Consider the following 16,404-nt stretch of genomic DNA (forward strand, 5'->3'; position numbering starts at 1 on the left):
AGTTACATGGCCATGTATTTCCCCATAATATTATCTTGTCCATTTATTATCTCTGAAATTTATAGTCACATTTATAAAGTTAATGCCGGGTTATGTTGTTATTTTACTTATAAGGTATTTCATACACATCGATTATAAAAGTGCTACCTGAATTTCTTTTAAGCTATACACCCTGTCTCCAGGTAACATTTGCATATGGTAATGGCAGTAAGAAGTAAGATTCACTAAGTTTGCAAACTCCACTCGCTGTCTTTAACAGGTCTTTTTCAGTTAAATTCTGAGTATGAATTTCTTGTCAAACTGCTGATTTTATCCCAGGGTTTGCCCCCTCACATCTTGGATAAACACGTGTTTTTCGTTTATTGCATAAAAATGAGTTTAGGGTTATGTTTGTGCACCTGGGCACTAAAATGGACTGATTCTTTTTGGACTTAGGAATCGTCTGGTTTTTATTAAAAGAAAAAAGAGATGGAGATGGGAGAGTGAGAAGAAGGTCAAGTCTGTGCCTTGACCTCCAGCAAACACTGGGAAGATGGGCTAACTTTGTAGTGGGATGGCTGAGTCCTAAGCGTGTGCCCGGACATATCTGTGTTGGAGCCGCATGTGTGTCTGAACACCACAGATCTGAAGCAGATCTCCAGTATAACCTCCAGTCTAAAAACCGTTTTATAGACAATGTGGTATACGTTTATACCATATAACTTCAGGACTCATTGTTAATTTCAGGTTGTCTGACCTGGCCAAGGGGACCTCATATGCTTTATTAAGGTGGTTTCCCCCTTCGCAACTTCCAATCTATAATTGATATTGTAACACTTAACCAAATTTCCTGTTCATGGGGCGAGATTTTGAATTTCAATGTGAATAACTTAACTTCGTGTGCCTTCCTTATGTGCCACATTCTGTGAACACATTTTCTTTATTTTAACCTCAGGAGACAATAAATATTCTTTAATTATTCTCATCTGCACACAAGAAAGCATTCAGCCTGTAGAGTTTAAAGGTTAAAGTGCACAACTCTTAAATAACAGAGTCAGGGTTTAAATTCTGACTACCAATGCTGCATTATTGACAGTAGTGCTGCATGGTTTTATGTCAGCTCGACTCAAGCTAGAGTCAGCGGAGAGGAGGGAGTGTCAACTGAGAAAATACCTCTGTAAGATCAGCCTGCAGGGCAAGCCTGTAGGACATTTTCTTAGTGATTGAGGGGAGAAGGTTCAGCTCATTGTGGGTGGTACCATCCCTGGGCTGGTGGCCCTGGGTTCTATAAGAAAGCAGGCTGAGCAAACCATGAGGAGCAAGCCAGTAAGCAGCACCCCTCCATGGCCTCTGCATTAGCTCTTGCCTTCATGTCCCTGTCCTGTTTGAGCTCCTGTCCTGTCTTTGTTCAGTGATAGATCGTGATGTTGAGGTATAAGCCAAACAAACCTTTTCCTTCCAACTTGCCTTTGGTCACGGTGTTTCGTCACAGCAACAGTAACCTTCTGTGGACATAGAAAAGAATAGACTTCAAACTTTCTACTTAACTATGCAAAGAGGCCCCTTGAAAATACAGAGATGAGCCCCGGAATGCAAGGATCTGATATTCTTTTGTAACTGGAAAGACCTTTTCTAAGGTATTGAAGATCTCTTCACCACCCTTTGTTTTCCTGAGGGGGTGATGTAAGGGTGAGACGCTGAATGCTTATTTATTTCATACGTAGACATAAATGCAGATGGCCAGTGTGATCAAGCAACACGTCATTCATACAGCAAATAGCAATAGTTTTTGTTTGCTTTCTAGGTCATTGAAAATGTGGGCAAACTCTATCAGGTCCAAGAGCTAGAGCGCGGTCAGGATATTTGTCCCAAAAGACTGCCCTCTGAATTGGCAGCCCCATCTTTGTGTAGGAGTGCATGAAAAGCCGCTGCAGGTGAACTTGATACGTGGGCTCCCCGCCACTGAGATGCAGCAGGAGTTGTATGAGGAAAAAGGCTGACCAGCTGACACTTCCCACTCACCCCAAGTCAGGCCTGGAGACCCAAGCCCCTTGGAACGATGCCCAGAGGGCGCGCCATCCTCGTTCTTCACCCCTGACTTGCTGTGCTTCCTCATTTCCGCTCTCACAGCGGTGTCTGGGAATCACGACAGGGCTCTCTTCTGACTTATCAGTCACGGGGAACAACAATAGTGACCGTCCAGGAGCAGCAGCAGCATCACCTGGCAGCCTCGTGCCCCTGGTGGTGAGCTACCCCATTCTGAATCAAAACCCCCAGGAAACGTAAACACACCCAATATTTTAAGAAGCTCCTTCTGTGGTTCTCAGGTAGAAGGAAAATTTGACAGCTTCTGTCCTTAGGCATTGTGTAGGTGAAGCCTTCCTTGGGTGTGACTAAGCCTTGACCAGGTGGTTGGCACAGGAAATGACTGGCAAACTAAAATCTTTGGGGGAAAACATAGAGATATGAGGAAGCTTTCTGTACGCATGGTCCTCAACTGTCTCTTTCTAAAGCAGGGAGTTTTGTCTGTCTGAAATTCTTGAGGTGGGAAAAACTGTTTTTAGATTTTCAGAGCTTGAAAATTGTAGATTTGAGACTTTGAGATAATCAGATGTTTGAGGCCGGGCCGCAGCTCTAAAGACAAAGCTCACTTACATTTCATGCACACCTTGTACATATCAGCTAGAAGGTGATTGTAAGATGGCTTTTGCCCTTCTGAACTCTGCTGCTGCCTGTCATGAGAGGTCAGGGGTGAAATTTCTCGTTTTGACACCAGTTTGGCAGTGCTCAAAAACTTGTAGATGCGAGAGTACTTCAGATTCCAGATTTCTGGATCAGATCTGCCCAACTATACTGTATGCTGTGCCTTCCAATACTGTCAGTCCCAAGAGGACAGTTTCATCTGACTTGTTCATCCTCTAAAGTACAATGGCCCGCAGTCGTTCATTTACTTAACAAGGATTTTTTTTATTAACTTGAGTATTTCTTATTTACATTTCGATTGTTATTCCCTTTCCCGGTTTCCAGGCCAACATCCCTCTAGCCCTTCCCCCTCCACTTCTATATGGGTGTTCCCCTCCCCATCCTCCCCCCATTACCACCCTCTCCCCAACAATCATGTTCACTGGGGTTCAGTCTTAGCAGGACCAAGGGCTTCCCCTTCCACTGGTGCTCTTACTAGGCTATTCATTGCTACCTACGATGTTGGAGCCCAGGGTCAGTCCATGTATAGTCTTTGGGTAGTGGCTTAGTCCCTGGAAGCTCTGGTTGGTTGGCATTGTTGTTCAGATAGGGTCTCGAGCCCCTTCAAGCTTTTCCAGTCCTTTCTCTGATTCCTTCAATGGGGGTCCCGTTCTCAGTTCAGTGGTTTGCTGCTGGCATTCGCCTATGTATTTGCTGTATTCTGGCTGTGTCTCTCAGGAGAGATCTACATCCGGCTCCTGTTGGTCTGCACTTCTTTGCTTCATCCATCTTGTCTAATTGGGTGGCTGTATATGTATGGGCCACATGTGGGGCAGGCTCTGAATGGGTGTTCCTTCTGAGTCTGTTTTAATCTTTGCCTCTCTATTCCCTGCCAAGGGTATTCTTGTTCCCCTTTTAAAGAAGGAGTGAAGCATTCGCATTTTGGTCATCCCTCTTGAGTTTCATGTGTTCTGTGCATCTAGGGCAATTCAAGCATTTGGGCTAATAGCCACTTATCAATGAGTGCATACCATGTGTGTTTTTCTGTGATTGGGTTACCTCACTCAGGATGATATTTTCCAGTTCCATCCATTTGCCTATGAATTTCATAAAGTCATTGTTTTTGATAGCTGAGTAATATTCCATTGTGTAGAGGTACCACATTTTCTGTTATCTATTCCTCTGTTGAAGGGCATCTGGGTTCTTTGCAGCTTCTGGCTATTATAAATAAGGCTGTTATGAACATAGTGGAGCATGTGTCTTTGTTATATGTTGGGGCATCTTTTGGGTATATGCCCAAGAGTGGTATAGCTGGGTCCTCAGGTAGTTCAATGTCCAATTTTCTGAGGAACCTCCAGACTGATTTCCAGAATGGTTGTACCAGTCTGCAATCCCACCAACAATGGAGGAGTGTTCCTCTTTCTCCACATCCTCGCCAGCATCTGTTGTCCCCTGAGTTTTTGATCTTAGCCATTCTCACTGGTGTGAGGTGAAATCTCAGGGTTGTTTTGATTTGCATTTCCCTTATGACTAAAGATGCTTAGCAAAGATTTTAGTGACAATTATGAATCAGGTAGTTTTTGGATATAGAACTGTAAGGTTTCTGCTTTTGGTGGACGCTGCATTCTAGCAGGGAGAGTGTGTCCAAATAAATTAGCATATTAGACAGTGGTATCTGATAGAAGTTAAAAGGGGTCTGTTAGAGGGTAAGTAGGTTAAGGTGGTTGAGGAAGATCTCCTCCTTCAGTCATCTGATGGGCAATCCCAGAGTTCCACATGTACCAGGCACCAGGCACCAGGCACCAGACAGAATAGACGACGACGCCCACTCTCGGACTTGCATCTTTGGTCATCAACTCTGATGATTTCTGCCTGCTTCCAAGGTAGAAATCTGCTTCCAGCGATCTCTTTCTCTCTTTCTCTCTCTCTCTCTCTCTCTCTCTCTCTCTCTCTCTCTCTCTCTCTCTCTCTCTCACATACACACACACATACACACACACAGTTTTATAAGACTAGAAGAACAAAATATTCATAATTATAATTGATTTAGCAGACAGTGTGTGTGTTTTCTATCATCTAATACTTTTAGGTGAATGGAGACAAAAACAACAACAGCAAAACCCAAAAAACATCCCACTGGCTTCATGGAGCTCACATCAATGTTCCTCTCCAAAAACAACCCAGTTATACAGCACATATAGTTCTCCCAACCCTACCCAGCCCAGATCCCACAGCTAATCATTAATTGATAGGTTAGAAATAAATCTTATTTCTAGTCAACCCCTGACTCACTGCTGGTGGGAATTTAAACTGAAGCAGCCACTAAGCTTGGAGTTTATCAAACAAAACAAAAACAAACCTAAAACACAATTACCACGTATCTTAGTTACTTTCCTGTTACTGAGCTAAGACACCATGACCAAGGCAACTTATTGAAGAAGGAGATTATTTGGGCTTACAGTTTTAGAGTGTTAGAGTCCATGATCATCGCTGTAGGGAGCATGGCAGCAGGTAGGAATGATGCTGGAGCAGTCGCTGAGAGCTCATATTTCAACATAACCAGGAGAGAGATAGGGAAGAGAGGGAGGGAGGGAGGAGAGAGAGAGATTGATTCAAACATACGAGCCTATTGGAGCTATTCTCAGCCCACCACAACATATAACCCATCTCTTCCACTCCTGCTTATGTTTCCAAAGGACTCGAAGCCCTACCGCACATCCATATTTGTTGCTGTGCATTTGCATTAGCTAAGAAGAGAGGGAACCAAGCTGGATGTCCATTCAGCAGAGGCATGGATTAGGAAAACGTGCAACACATGCACAGTGGAGTTCCCTCCACTGTAAAGAAAAAAGTGAGCTCATGACAACAGCGGGGAAATTAAACAGGCACAGCTGGAAATCATTAATTAAGCAAAATAAGCCTAACTCAAAGGCCATGGTTTCTTTATCTGTGATCCTAGATTTTCATATCCACCCGTCTCTGTGTATGTGTGTCTGTGCCTGTGTTTGTGGAGGGTGGTACTGCTTTATGCTTTAGGATTTGAGCGATACAGACAGAGAAAGTGTCTGATGGCATTGTCCTAACATTTTCAGAGCCTGGGCATAAACAAGACCCATGTGTGTGTTTGCTCGGTTCTGCCAGCACAGATGCGATGTGTGCCTTTCTGCCTTAAGAGAATGCTATCATCTCTGTGATGAGTTACTGTGGAAAATTGTTATTTTTGTCTAGCCTTTAACCTGTGGGTTTCACACTTTAGTATGCAGCCACAATCCTTAGCATATTTTGTTATTCTCGTCCTATTGACCTTTTTGAAAGTTGAGTAAAATAGAAGCTAGATCACCTGATAGTTAATATTGTGAGGTGAGGTCACTGTGACTAAACTCTTCATAATTCCAGCATGAGGAAGATCATTTCGAGAATGATGCTTTTAATAGGATGGTTCCTCATGACTGATAGCCAGAAATAATTCTTAAAAAGTATGAGATCTGGAGGCTGGAGAAATGACTGGTGTAGTTAAGGGTGTTTAATCAACTGTTGCAGAAGACCCCAGTTTGGTTCCGAGCAGCCACATCTGTGTTCTTTCTGCTAATATTTCTACAGTCTTTTGTGTTACCATAACAAATGTTAACAGTGGTTTTTTTTTCTAGTTCTGCTAAGAATGCCACTGGAATTTTAATATACATTATATTGATTCTGTATATTACCCTTGTGAGCATACACCATATTCACAGTGGTAATTCTGGTACTGGAAGGCTTTCCCCTCAGCTAGTACTGTTACTATTTCTTCTTTGAGCACATTGCAGTTTTCCTTGGAGAAGTCGCTCATCTCCCCAGTTAGGCTTTTTGTTGATTTTGTTCTTACCAGGTTTGTTATTGTACGTGAATCTTGGCATCCTACAACCTTATTGAAGTATTTAACACATCCAAAACTTCTATGAAGGCCACGGCTCTTTTGAGAATAGAACCACGTCCTATGCAGTTTTTGACATTTTTATATCTTTCTGTTTTCTTGTCATTCTGTGTATTCTGTGAATCAAGCACTGTATATATTGAATAAAAATCAAATGTGGCGATGACCTTTACTTAATTCTAGATTTGTGGGAAAATGATCTCAGTTTTCCACCATTTAGTAAAATAATGGCTGCTGGCCTTGTTTTATCATATTTAGCTTTTATTGTGTTGAGATATATTCCATCTATTCTTGGTTTCTTCAGAACTCTTATCCTGAAGGACCGTTGAGCCTTTCCGGAATCTTATGCATCTGTCAGGATGATCAGGTGATTTATGTCTTTATTAATAGTGTACATTACATTTATTGATTTGATGATTTGAACCAACTGTGTGCTCATAGAATGAAACAGACTTGGCTGTATTGTATGATTTTTTTTAATTTTTCATTATCCTTGGATAATTTAACACCTGAATCCAATGTCTCTAGATCACATCCATCCCCAATTCCTCCCTCCAGCTACCACCAAATCACATGCTATCCACATACTCTACTACTGTATAATTCACTAAGTTACATTTAGGGTAAAGGTCAATTTAGGTATAGCAAGATGTTAGCAACAGCCACTGAAGTAATTACAAAATAATTGCAATGGTACATTATAGTAGAAGCCATGTGAACACAGTCTTTCAAAATGTCCTTCGTGCTGTCCTTACAGATCTTGTGACATTGTGAAATGATATTGTATCGGTGTGGTACAGCATCAGGCTGTTACACAAGGTTACTTGAACACTGCTCTGATTTTTTCTGACATTGGTCTGAAAAGGAAGTCAAAGGGACTAAAGATACATAGTATGGACAGAGTCAAGTCTTATGATGCTACTTAAGATGGCGTGTGGCTTAAACTCATGAACTATTTATCTCTGGAATTTTCCATATAACCGTTTTTGTTCAGGGACCTAAAACTACAAAGCAAAATCATGAAGACAACGGTGTTCTCTAGGAGGTTCCTCCTTACCCTGAGAGGTGCTGTGAGAGACTTGGGCAGGGAAGTAGGGAAAGCTTCTTTATCGCCAGCCTTTTCTTTCATAAGCATCCAGCTAATTGACTTGACCTATTTACCTGTTAACTAAGTGTGGACATTTTACTGTAAGGGACCTGGACATCATAAACAGTCCCCGTCACTGCCAGTAACATACCACCTTGAAGATTTTGTAATTTGTATTCCTTAATCTTCTAGTTAGAGGGTCTTAGCTGGACACAGAAGTACACACTTACCATCCTAGCAACTTGGGAGACTGAGGCAAGAGGGTCACTGGAGTCGGGGAGTTCAAGGTCAGCCTGGGCAACATTAACATAGCCAGCCTGCCTCAAAAGAAAAAGAAGTTATCGGGTGGCATTTTTAAATTTAGGGTATCCCTAAGTTACAGACAGAATGACTGAATGAACTGTCATTGCTTTCTTCCTTCCCACGTGTCACTCATGATGTAGCTGTTACCTGAGCCTATCTGCCCACATATCGGAGAATCTAGTCAGCATGTGAGCTTCTGGCTTATTGCTCTATCAGCAGACGTTCTAGCATGTGGCCCCGTCATACTAATCAGTACATAGAGAAATTGCCTAAGTAGCTTGAATGTGTTTGGTAGTCTCTGATTCAGTGTGACTGAAATTAATCTTAGTTCATCATGGGGATAGATGGTATTTTGAAGTCCACAGGCCACATAAAAGTAACGGACTCAGTTTGGCGTTTCCTCTGGTCCTCTCCTGAGGCTGACTTGCTTCTTGTCAGCCTTTCATTTCGCAATACAACTCTTCTTGTAAAATTACTGTCTCATTTGAAGTTCTGAAGCCCATGTTTCTTTCTGTTAAGTGCGCTGCGTCTTTGAGTATATTCTGTGGTTTGAGTCTTTGGATCAGCACCAGTTCTTGGTTGGTGCATCAGGACCCCTTTGGAGGTGGAACAACCCTTTCACTGGGGTCCCCTAAGAGCATTGGAAAACAGATATTTACAGTTTGTAACGGTCGACTAATTATAGTTACATCGTCGCAGTGAAATGATGTTATGCATGGGGGTGGCCACAGCAGGAGGAATTGTGTTAAAGGGTCTCACCATTAGGAAAGTTGAGACTGGCTGCATTAGAGGGACCAATCACAAAAGCTTCTTCTGTCTCTGATGTCTCCTAAGTGCCTTAAACTCTAAGTTGATGTTGTTAGACCACTTCTTTGTCAAGGCTGTGAAGAAGTTATGTGCTTTGTTCTTAAGGAAATTCTGTGTGTGTGTGTGTGTGTGTGTGTGTGTGTGTGTGTGTGTGTGTGTGTATGTTGGGGGGAGGTCTATTAGTGTAACTGTTTATGGGCATCCATCTGTCCCTCATGTCCTTCTTCCATCTTGCCACTCTGTTTTACTTGTCTGTGTTCCTTCATTTTGGATATTCATATCATCTAATTATTAATGTGCTCCATATGTGATATGTTGATGACTAATATAGATACTATCTGCTCTGATCAGTGTTTTGCAGATTGTAGTGCTCCTCTGTGTATTTCTTGCTCTTAAAGGCTCTGCTCATTCCGTTTATCCCAACACTGTACCATCTGTCCTTCCAAGCTCTTGAGTTCACTTTTATCATGATCTTAGCATTATCACTAGGTTCTGTCCCCACCATCCAGGGCGTTTCTCTGTTCATTATGGTATCTAGTTAATTTGGAATATATATATATATATATATATACACACACACACACATATATATATATATAATTAGTTATATTATTTAGTAATTTGAGTGTGATTCTTATTCCAGTGATACATATGCAGTGATACATATTCCAGTGATACATATTCCAGTGATACATATTCCAGTGATACATATACAGTGATACATATGCAGTGATACATATTCCAGTGATACATATTCCAGTGATACATATGCAGATATACACATTCCAGTGATACATATGCAGTGATACACATTCCAGTGATACATATGCAGTGATACACATTCCAGTGATACATATTCCATTGATACATATGCAGTGATACATATTCCAGTGATACATAGGCAGTGATACGTATGCAGTGATACGTATGCAGTGATACTTATGCAGTGATACATATGCAGTGATACATATGCAGAGGCCTCAGCACCTGCTTGCTTACCCATCAGTGAGACATAAATGCTTTAGACTCGATTTCTAGGTTTTGTTTCATTGCTGAAATGTTCACAGTGGTCATGGATACACCATAGATTGAGTTTCATTGCTGGACGATGTGGATGGGTAGCAGTAGTGACTCTGTAGCCTCATTTCAATGGCTGCATTCTTTTGCTTCAAATTATTTCCTGCCTAATTTATTTGGAAAAGCTCAGCAGGGAGACCACTGAAAGATGATGTCGAGAGTTGTAAGCAGGCATGTTGTAACCAAGTTAAGCTTACTGATTAGACAGTTTACAGTCCAAGGGCACCGGCACCATGCATTTGGAAGCTTCAGTTTGATGGAAACGTGAACTGCAGATTGAGGAATGGAGTCAGCGAGAAAGTAGAGTTCAGTTGAGGCGTTACAAACTGTAGGAGTGGTTATGGGGCCTTGTGTGTGTGTGTGTGTGTGTGTGTGTGTGTGTGTGTGTGTGTGTGTGTGTAGAATACCCTTAGAGAGAGGCTATCATCCATCACTGGTGGTAGGGTGTAGAGTAGGAAAGTGACTGTGGTGAAGTCTGATGGTTCTTCAATAAGTTAAATATGGAATTGCCTTGTAATCCAGTGCTTCTGGTCGTCAGTATACTTACCACTGAGAGCAGACATTTTCCTGACAGCATCAGTCACAGTAGCCATAGGTTCAAACACCCAAAGTACCCCTCAGCTACAATGACTTCCGAGTGTATCCACACAGTGTAACATGTAGCAATAGAAAGCATGGAGACAAGCTACAGAACGAACCTTGATACTCTTATACTAACCCAACCAGGGAGACAGAAGAGAACACATATAATCCGGTATGATGTATGCAAAGTAGGCAGGTCCATGAGGGGCAGGGGACAGGCCTGCTTAGAAGCCAATGCTTAAGACCTTTTGGCTTAGAGCCAAAAGCTCAAATTACCCAAGATACAATGCACAGACCACATGAAGCTCAACAAGAAGGATGACCAAAGTGCAGATGTTTCAGTCCTTCTTAAAATGGAATGTGTCAGAGAAATGGAGGAGTCAGAGAAAGGATTGAAGAGCAACAATACCAACCAACCAGAGCTCCCTGGGACTAAACCACCACCCAAAGAGTACACATGGACAGACCCATGGCTCCAGTTGCATATGTAGCAAAGGATGGCCTTGTTGGGCATCAGTGGGAGGAGAAGCCCTTGGTCCTACCAAGACTGGAACACACACACACACACACACACACACACACACACACACACACACACACACTGTAGGGGAATGTCAGGGCCGGGAGGTAGGAAGGGGTGGGTGGTTGGGGGGGGCATCCTCATAAAAGAAAGGGGAAGGGGATGTGGGGTAGAGGAATTATGGACGAGAAACCAGGAAAGAGGATAACATTTGAAATGTAAATAAATATCCAATAAAAAAAAAAAAAGACCTGCAGGCTTTCCTTTTGGGGTGGAATACATCTTTAATAATTAGATAGTGATAATGGTTGTGCACTGTGCATATTGTAAATGCTAATGAATTTAAGTGAACAAAATGCAAGGGCTATAGAAGGAGCTCAGTCAGTACAGAGCTTGTCACACAGACACGAGGACTCGGTCTGATCCTCAGCACCACTGTAAAGGGCTGGGCATGATGTTGCATGCTTGGAATCCCAGCACGGAGGACGTGTACACAGGAGGATTCTAGAGCTTGCTGGCCACATAGCCTGATGGGTAGGCTCCCAGGTCAGGCTGGGCCCAGTTTTCAGTGGGAGACCCTATCTCAATAGCAACAAAACAAACAAAAAACATCACAAGCGGACATCTCCTGAGAAACAGTTTGACTTCATACTTTCACATACATACCTTGCATTCCTTGCACATATACACGCGCACACACACACACACACACACACACACACACATACACACCACACATACTATACACAGCATACACACTGCACATACACACATACTACACACATATACACCACACACATACACACAAACACACACACTCTACACACACATACTACACATACTACACACACCATACACACACACATAGTGACTGAGAAGATGGCCTTTTTCCGGAATGATTGTCTGTGTCGTGGTTTAGGAGTTCAGGTTTCACAGGCGAATGCACTCGTCAAAACTTAGGGTATACGCACTGGAGATTTGGCCTTGTGCATGTCATTGTGGCGTAAGTTTTAATTAGGAGACAACTGCTAAGTAAACATTGGGGTCTGGTTAGCGACACCCACAGTCCAAAGCAGTTAATACCAAAATGTCAGGAAGGAAATGGACTAATGAATCCTGAGAAAGACAGTCAGCTTAGGGACATGAGGAACCAGTGTGATAAAATATCAATTGATGGGGATTTATTAGGAAGATAGTTTTAATTTTGTTTTAAGATTCTTTTTTCATAACTAAGTTCTAAGAGATTGCAGTGTGCAGAATCATCGGTGAGACCAGAAGAGACACTGAGCCGCTGCTTTAAGGGGGAAAAAGAAAGGCCTTGGGTTCTACATCCATGAACAACTGTCTGCTGTGACTGTAGAAACCTGTGCTGAGGATGTGCATTTGACTGACAGCGTCCCTCCATGTGGTCTCTTTCAGAGACAGCCATTCTGCCAGCATTGACACGTGTGCGTTTCTGTCGTCGTTCATGTGCTCCAGTCGGACTCTGCTGATTGATGGTCCAGTGGAACTTAAACGAGGCCTGCAGAGGCAGGAGAGGCATCTTTTCCTATTCAACGATCTGTTTGTCTCGGCCAAAATCAAGTGAGTAAATTGTATGCGCTGCGAGTAATCATCATAAACGTGAATTTTCTCTAACGGAGACCACATTCTCCACTTGGCCTGAGCTCCATTAAGTGGCTAGTATCTTTTTTTATTGGATATTTTAGGTATTTACATTTCACATGTTATCTCCTTTCTCAGTTTCCCCTCTGGAACCTTCCCCTAACCTGTTCCTCCTCCCCCTTCTTCTATGAGGGTGCTCCCCCACCCACCCATCCACCCACCCACTCCCACCTCACCACCCTGACATTCCCCTACACCGGGGCATTGAGCCTACACAGGACCAAGGGCCTCTCCTCCCTTTGATGCCAGACATTGCCATCTCTCTGCTATATATGTGACTGGAGCCATGGGTCCCTCCATGTGTACTCATTGGTTGGTGGGTTAGTCCCTGGGAGCTCAGGGGGGTCTGGTTGGTTGATATTGTTGTTCTTCCCATGGGGCTGCAAACCCCTTCAGCTCCTTCAGTCCTTTCTCTAACTCCTCCATTGGGATCCCTGTGCTCAGTCCAATGGTTGGCTGTGAGCATCCGCCTCTGTATTTGTCAGGCTCTGGCAGAGTCTCTCAGGAGACAGCTCTACCAGGCTCCTGTCAGCAAATGCTTCTTGGCACAGGCAATAGTGTCTGGGCTTGGCATCTGTCTGTATATGGGATGGATCCCAGGCTGGTATCTTTTAAAAGCTTTATTCATGTTTGTTTGTATATGGATGTTTTTGCCATGAAAGCCAGGAGATGGTGTCAGACACCCCCACTACCACACCCCCAACCCCTAACTGGAGTTAAAAGGTTGTGAGCTAACGCGTTGGTGCTGGGAGTTGAGGCTGGGTCCTCCGAAACAGTGGGTAGCATTCTTAACCACTGAGCCAATTCTGCAGGGCCTATGCTGATAGCTTAAATGAGGAGCTTGGTTTTTTTAAGTTGTTTCTTTAGAGTGTTAATTTAGGTTCGAGTTTGATCCTCGGAAGGGACAGTGAAGAATGTAATGGGTCTAATCCTTGGAAGCCTCCACCCTTACAGGAAGGGATGTGAGCTCGCATCTTATGTGTGTATGAAGAGTTGATAGTTCTGAACACTCAGAGCAAAACTCAGGTGCTCGAGTAGGAAGTAAAAGGTAAGGGGGTGTGTTGTGCTCATAGTTGGGGTGAAGATTGTTAAAAGAAGAAAAGCAGCGAACCATTAAAGACCTCGAGAGGATGAACTAAGTAAATAAGTAACAAAGTCCTGCAAAACACAGCAGTTTAAAACTGCCAGCATTTTGCCCAGTTTGAATCAGGACTCAGGAGTATTTTGGGGTAGCTCTGGCCCAACAGCCCTCCTGACCCGAGGCTTAACTGGGGGATCCACTTGCAAGCTAGCAGCATGAGTCTCTCCCTGGCTATTGGCTAGAGGCGTCCATTTCCCTTTGCTTGCTCTCCTTCAAATAGTACTCATAGCCTCCTTCCCAGTGAAAAGACAACTCTCAGAACACCGTCATTTTCAACCTGGGCTCCTGGCTACACAGACCAGCCTGGGCCTGGTATGAAAGGGGACTTCACAGTAGTGTATCAGGAAGCAGAGAGCATTGGGGGACCCTCTGGAAGGTTGGAATCCCTTAGCTGCACCAGAAAGTTTGGAATTTAATCTTGAGATTCAATTCAGGAGTGCCATAATTGTCATACATATTTTTAAAATATGTACTCATCATAAGGAGTGGGTTGCAGGGAAAGCAAGAGCAGAAGCAAGGTGATAGACAAGAGGCTGCTGTAGTGGCTCTGGGAGGAGACAATGAGGGCTTCCCCTGGGGGAAACGGCAGTTGTTAAGGTTATAGATATATTGAGGATGTTGGGTTTATACCTTAGGGGTACCCAAGTTGCCCTTGTGGCAGGAAGAGTAGAGCACTTGATAGCACCCATTAGCAAGTAATCCAAAGGCTTTAACTTTCAGAACCACTTTGAGTTATTTCCCTCACTGTGAAAATAGAAATTGAAGTGATGCTCCAATATTGTGAAGATAGTCATTGGCTGAGCCTCTATGTGAGCTCCCCGCTGTGGGAAACCTATGGCTACTCTGTCACTCTTCGCCCTTGGAGGAAGGGCAGGGTGGTAGCCAGATGACTTCCTCTGCTGATATAACTGAGTGCAGCCCTTAGTGTTTAGTTCCCCTTTCACATCACTCCTTTGAAGTCCTGGAAAGACCAGTATAAATCTCACTTGAGCTCTGTAACCTCTGTAGTAGATGGCTTTGGGGAGGGGGGTTTGTCCCTGTGCTGTATCTTTGATTTCATTGCAGCTTTTATGTTCCCAAATGGTTCTGAATGCTAGGAGATCCATCCCTGGGCATTCCCTTCATAGTTCTCACTGCCATCTACCTGCTTAAGTCTCAGAACTATCATGAGTATTAAATATATCACTTAGGTTAAAATACATTGTGCTTCCGTGTCAAGGGTCTAAGGATGACTAGGAAGAAATTCCCAGACGCAGTCGCAGCCCACTTACAAACTTAGCATCTCAGTCCCCAGAGCTGACCACTGTCTGTGTCAGCCCTCTCCTCTGTTTTTGTTTGTTTGGCTGCTGCTGTTCTCTAGTTTATGTTCTGTTTTTAGATTACAGTTTTTCAGTGTTTTCAAGACTCTACTAGAAAAGGATTGGGGAGGGGAACTCTTAAGAAGTGAAATGTAAGGTAACCAGAAGCCACAAAGTCTTAGCAACCATTCTATTGAAAGCTTATCATAAATTCCTCTCACTCTAGGCTCATTCTCGATATCTCCTAACATGGAAATACATAGCATCTTACAGATCACGTCTTTATGTATATACATTGAAGCAATTTTGAAAGTAAGCTAGTTACTGATATTTTAATCACAAAAATAAATTTAAGTTGTATTTTGATCCCAGTGTAGTACTCCACCTATGGAAAGGGTCAGTTTATAGATATTTTCTGCCTTTGATGCGGGCATGAGAACGAGGCCTGCCCAAATGTTTCAAAGGCCTGGATAAGCGGCTATGGTGTAATCTGGTGACTCGAATACTGAAGACGGGAACAATAAGACTTTCTTCGCCCACGTGAGTAGAAACTGCCTTCTCAGGACAAACACAGAACCTCCTATAAAGCTCAAGAAACAAAATAACAAGAGCACCTGTTTTGGTTTCTGTCTCGCTAGATATAACAACAATTTTAAGATAAAGAATAAAGTAAAGCTGGCCGACATGTGGACAGCTAGCTGTGTGGATGAAGTCGGGGAAGGCAACACAAACGCTCTGAAGTCCTTTGTCCTGGGCTGGCCCACAGTGAACTTCGTGGCCACTTTCAGGTAAGGGCCATGGCTTGTCCTAGGTTTACTGTTAACAATGTCTATGTCCAAGAGTTTGCCAATTTCAAGCCTAAGGTTTAAGGAAAATATTCTGCCGTGATTATGCACTGAGCAGTTCCTCCTTTGCCCATCAAAACCTTCAAATGACTGACTTTTCATCTGAAGACTTTGATTAAAACACATAACAGTTAGTGATGAATGTTGGGGATTAGAAGGGCAGTTCACCTAGGGCTAGCCAGTGGTTTAAAAAAAAAGGTTTATGAAAACAATTGGTAAGAAAATAATTGATGAGATTGTGGAAGTAGAATTGGGTGGCCCGTCCAGGGACCCTCCTGTTCTTAATGGGTAGGAGTTTGTTTGAAATATTGAGACTTTAAGTTGATCAGTCTTTTCGAACCACAAAAGGAAAAAAGGAAGCACCTTCACTGTCAATAAAGTAGCACAGTAAAGTTTAAATATGGGGTTGTTTTGAATAATGTTAGATAACTTGTTTACACTCACTTAAAGTAACAATAGCTTTCTGTTTTCACAGCTGATGTGTCAAAGTACTCTGTTTGCTAAGTTC

At 43.0% G+C, this 16,404-nt stretch overlaps 1 protein-coding gene across 6 annotated transcripts in view; it reads left to right on the top strand.

Moving 5' to 3' along the window:
- Nucleotides 1–16,404, top strand: part of Arhgap20 (Rho GTPase activating protein 20) — an 84,573-nt gene that overhangs the window by 32,654 nt on the left and 35,515 nt on the right. For all 6 annotated transcript variants that reach the window (XR_015626860.1, NR_197774.1, NM_001434330.1 and 3 more), the window contains 2 exon segments: nucleotides 12,367–12,531; nucleotides 15,690–15,839. Coding sequence is in view for 4 of the 6 variants with exons in the window: in NM_001434330.1 (NP_001421259.1) it covers nucleotides 12,367–12,531; nucleotides 15,690–15,839 (315 nt within the window). In the remaining 2 variants the exon portion in view is untranslated.

This window comes from Rattus norvegicus, chromosome 8, assembly GCF_021556685.1.
Source record: "Rattus norvegicus strain SHRSP/BbbUtx chromosome 8, alternate assembly SHRSP_T2T, whole genome shotgun sequence".
Taxonomy (NCBI): Eukaryota; Metazoa; Chordata; class Mammalia; order Rodentia; family Muridae; genus Rattus; species Rattus norvegicus.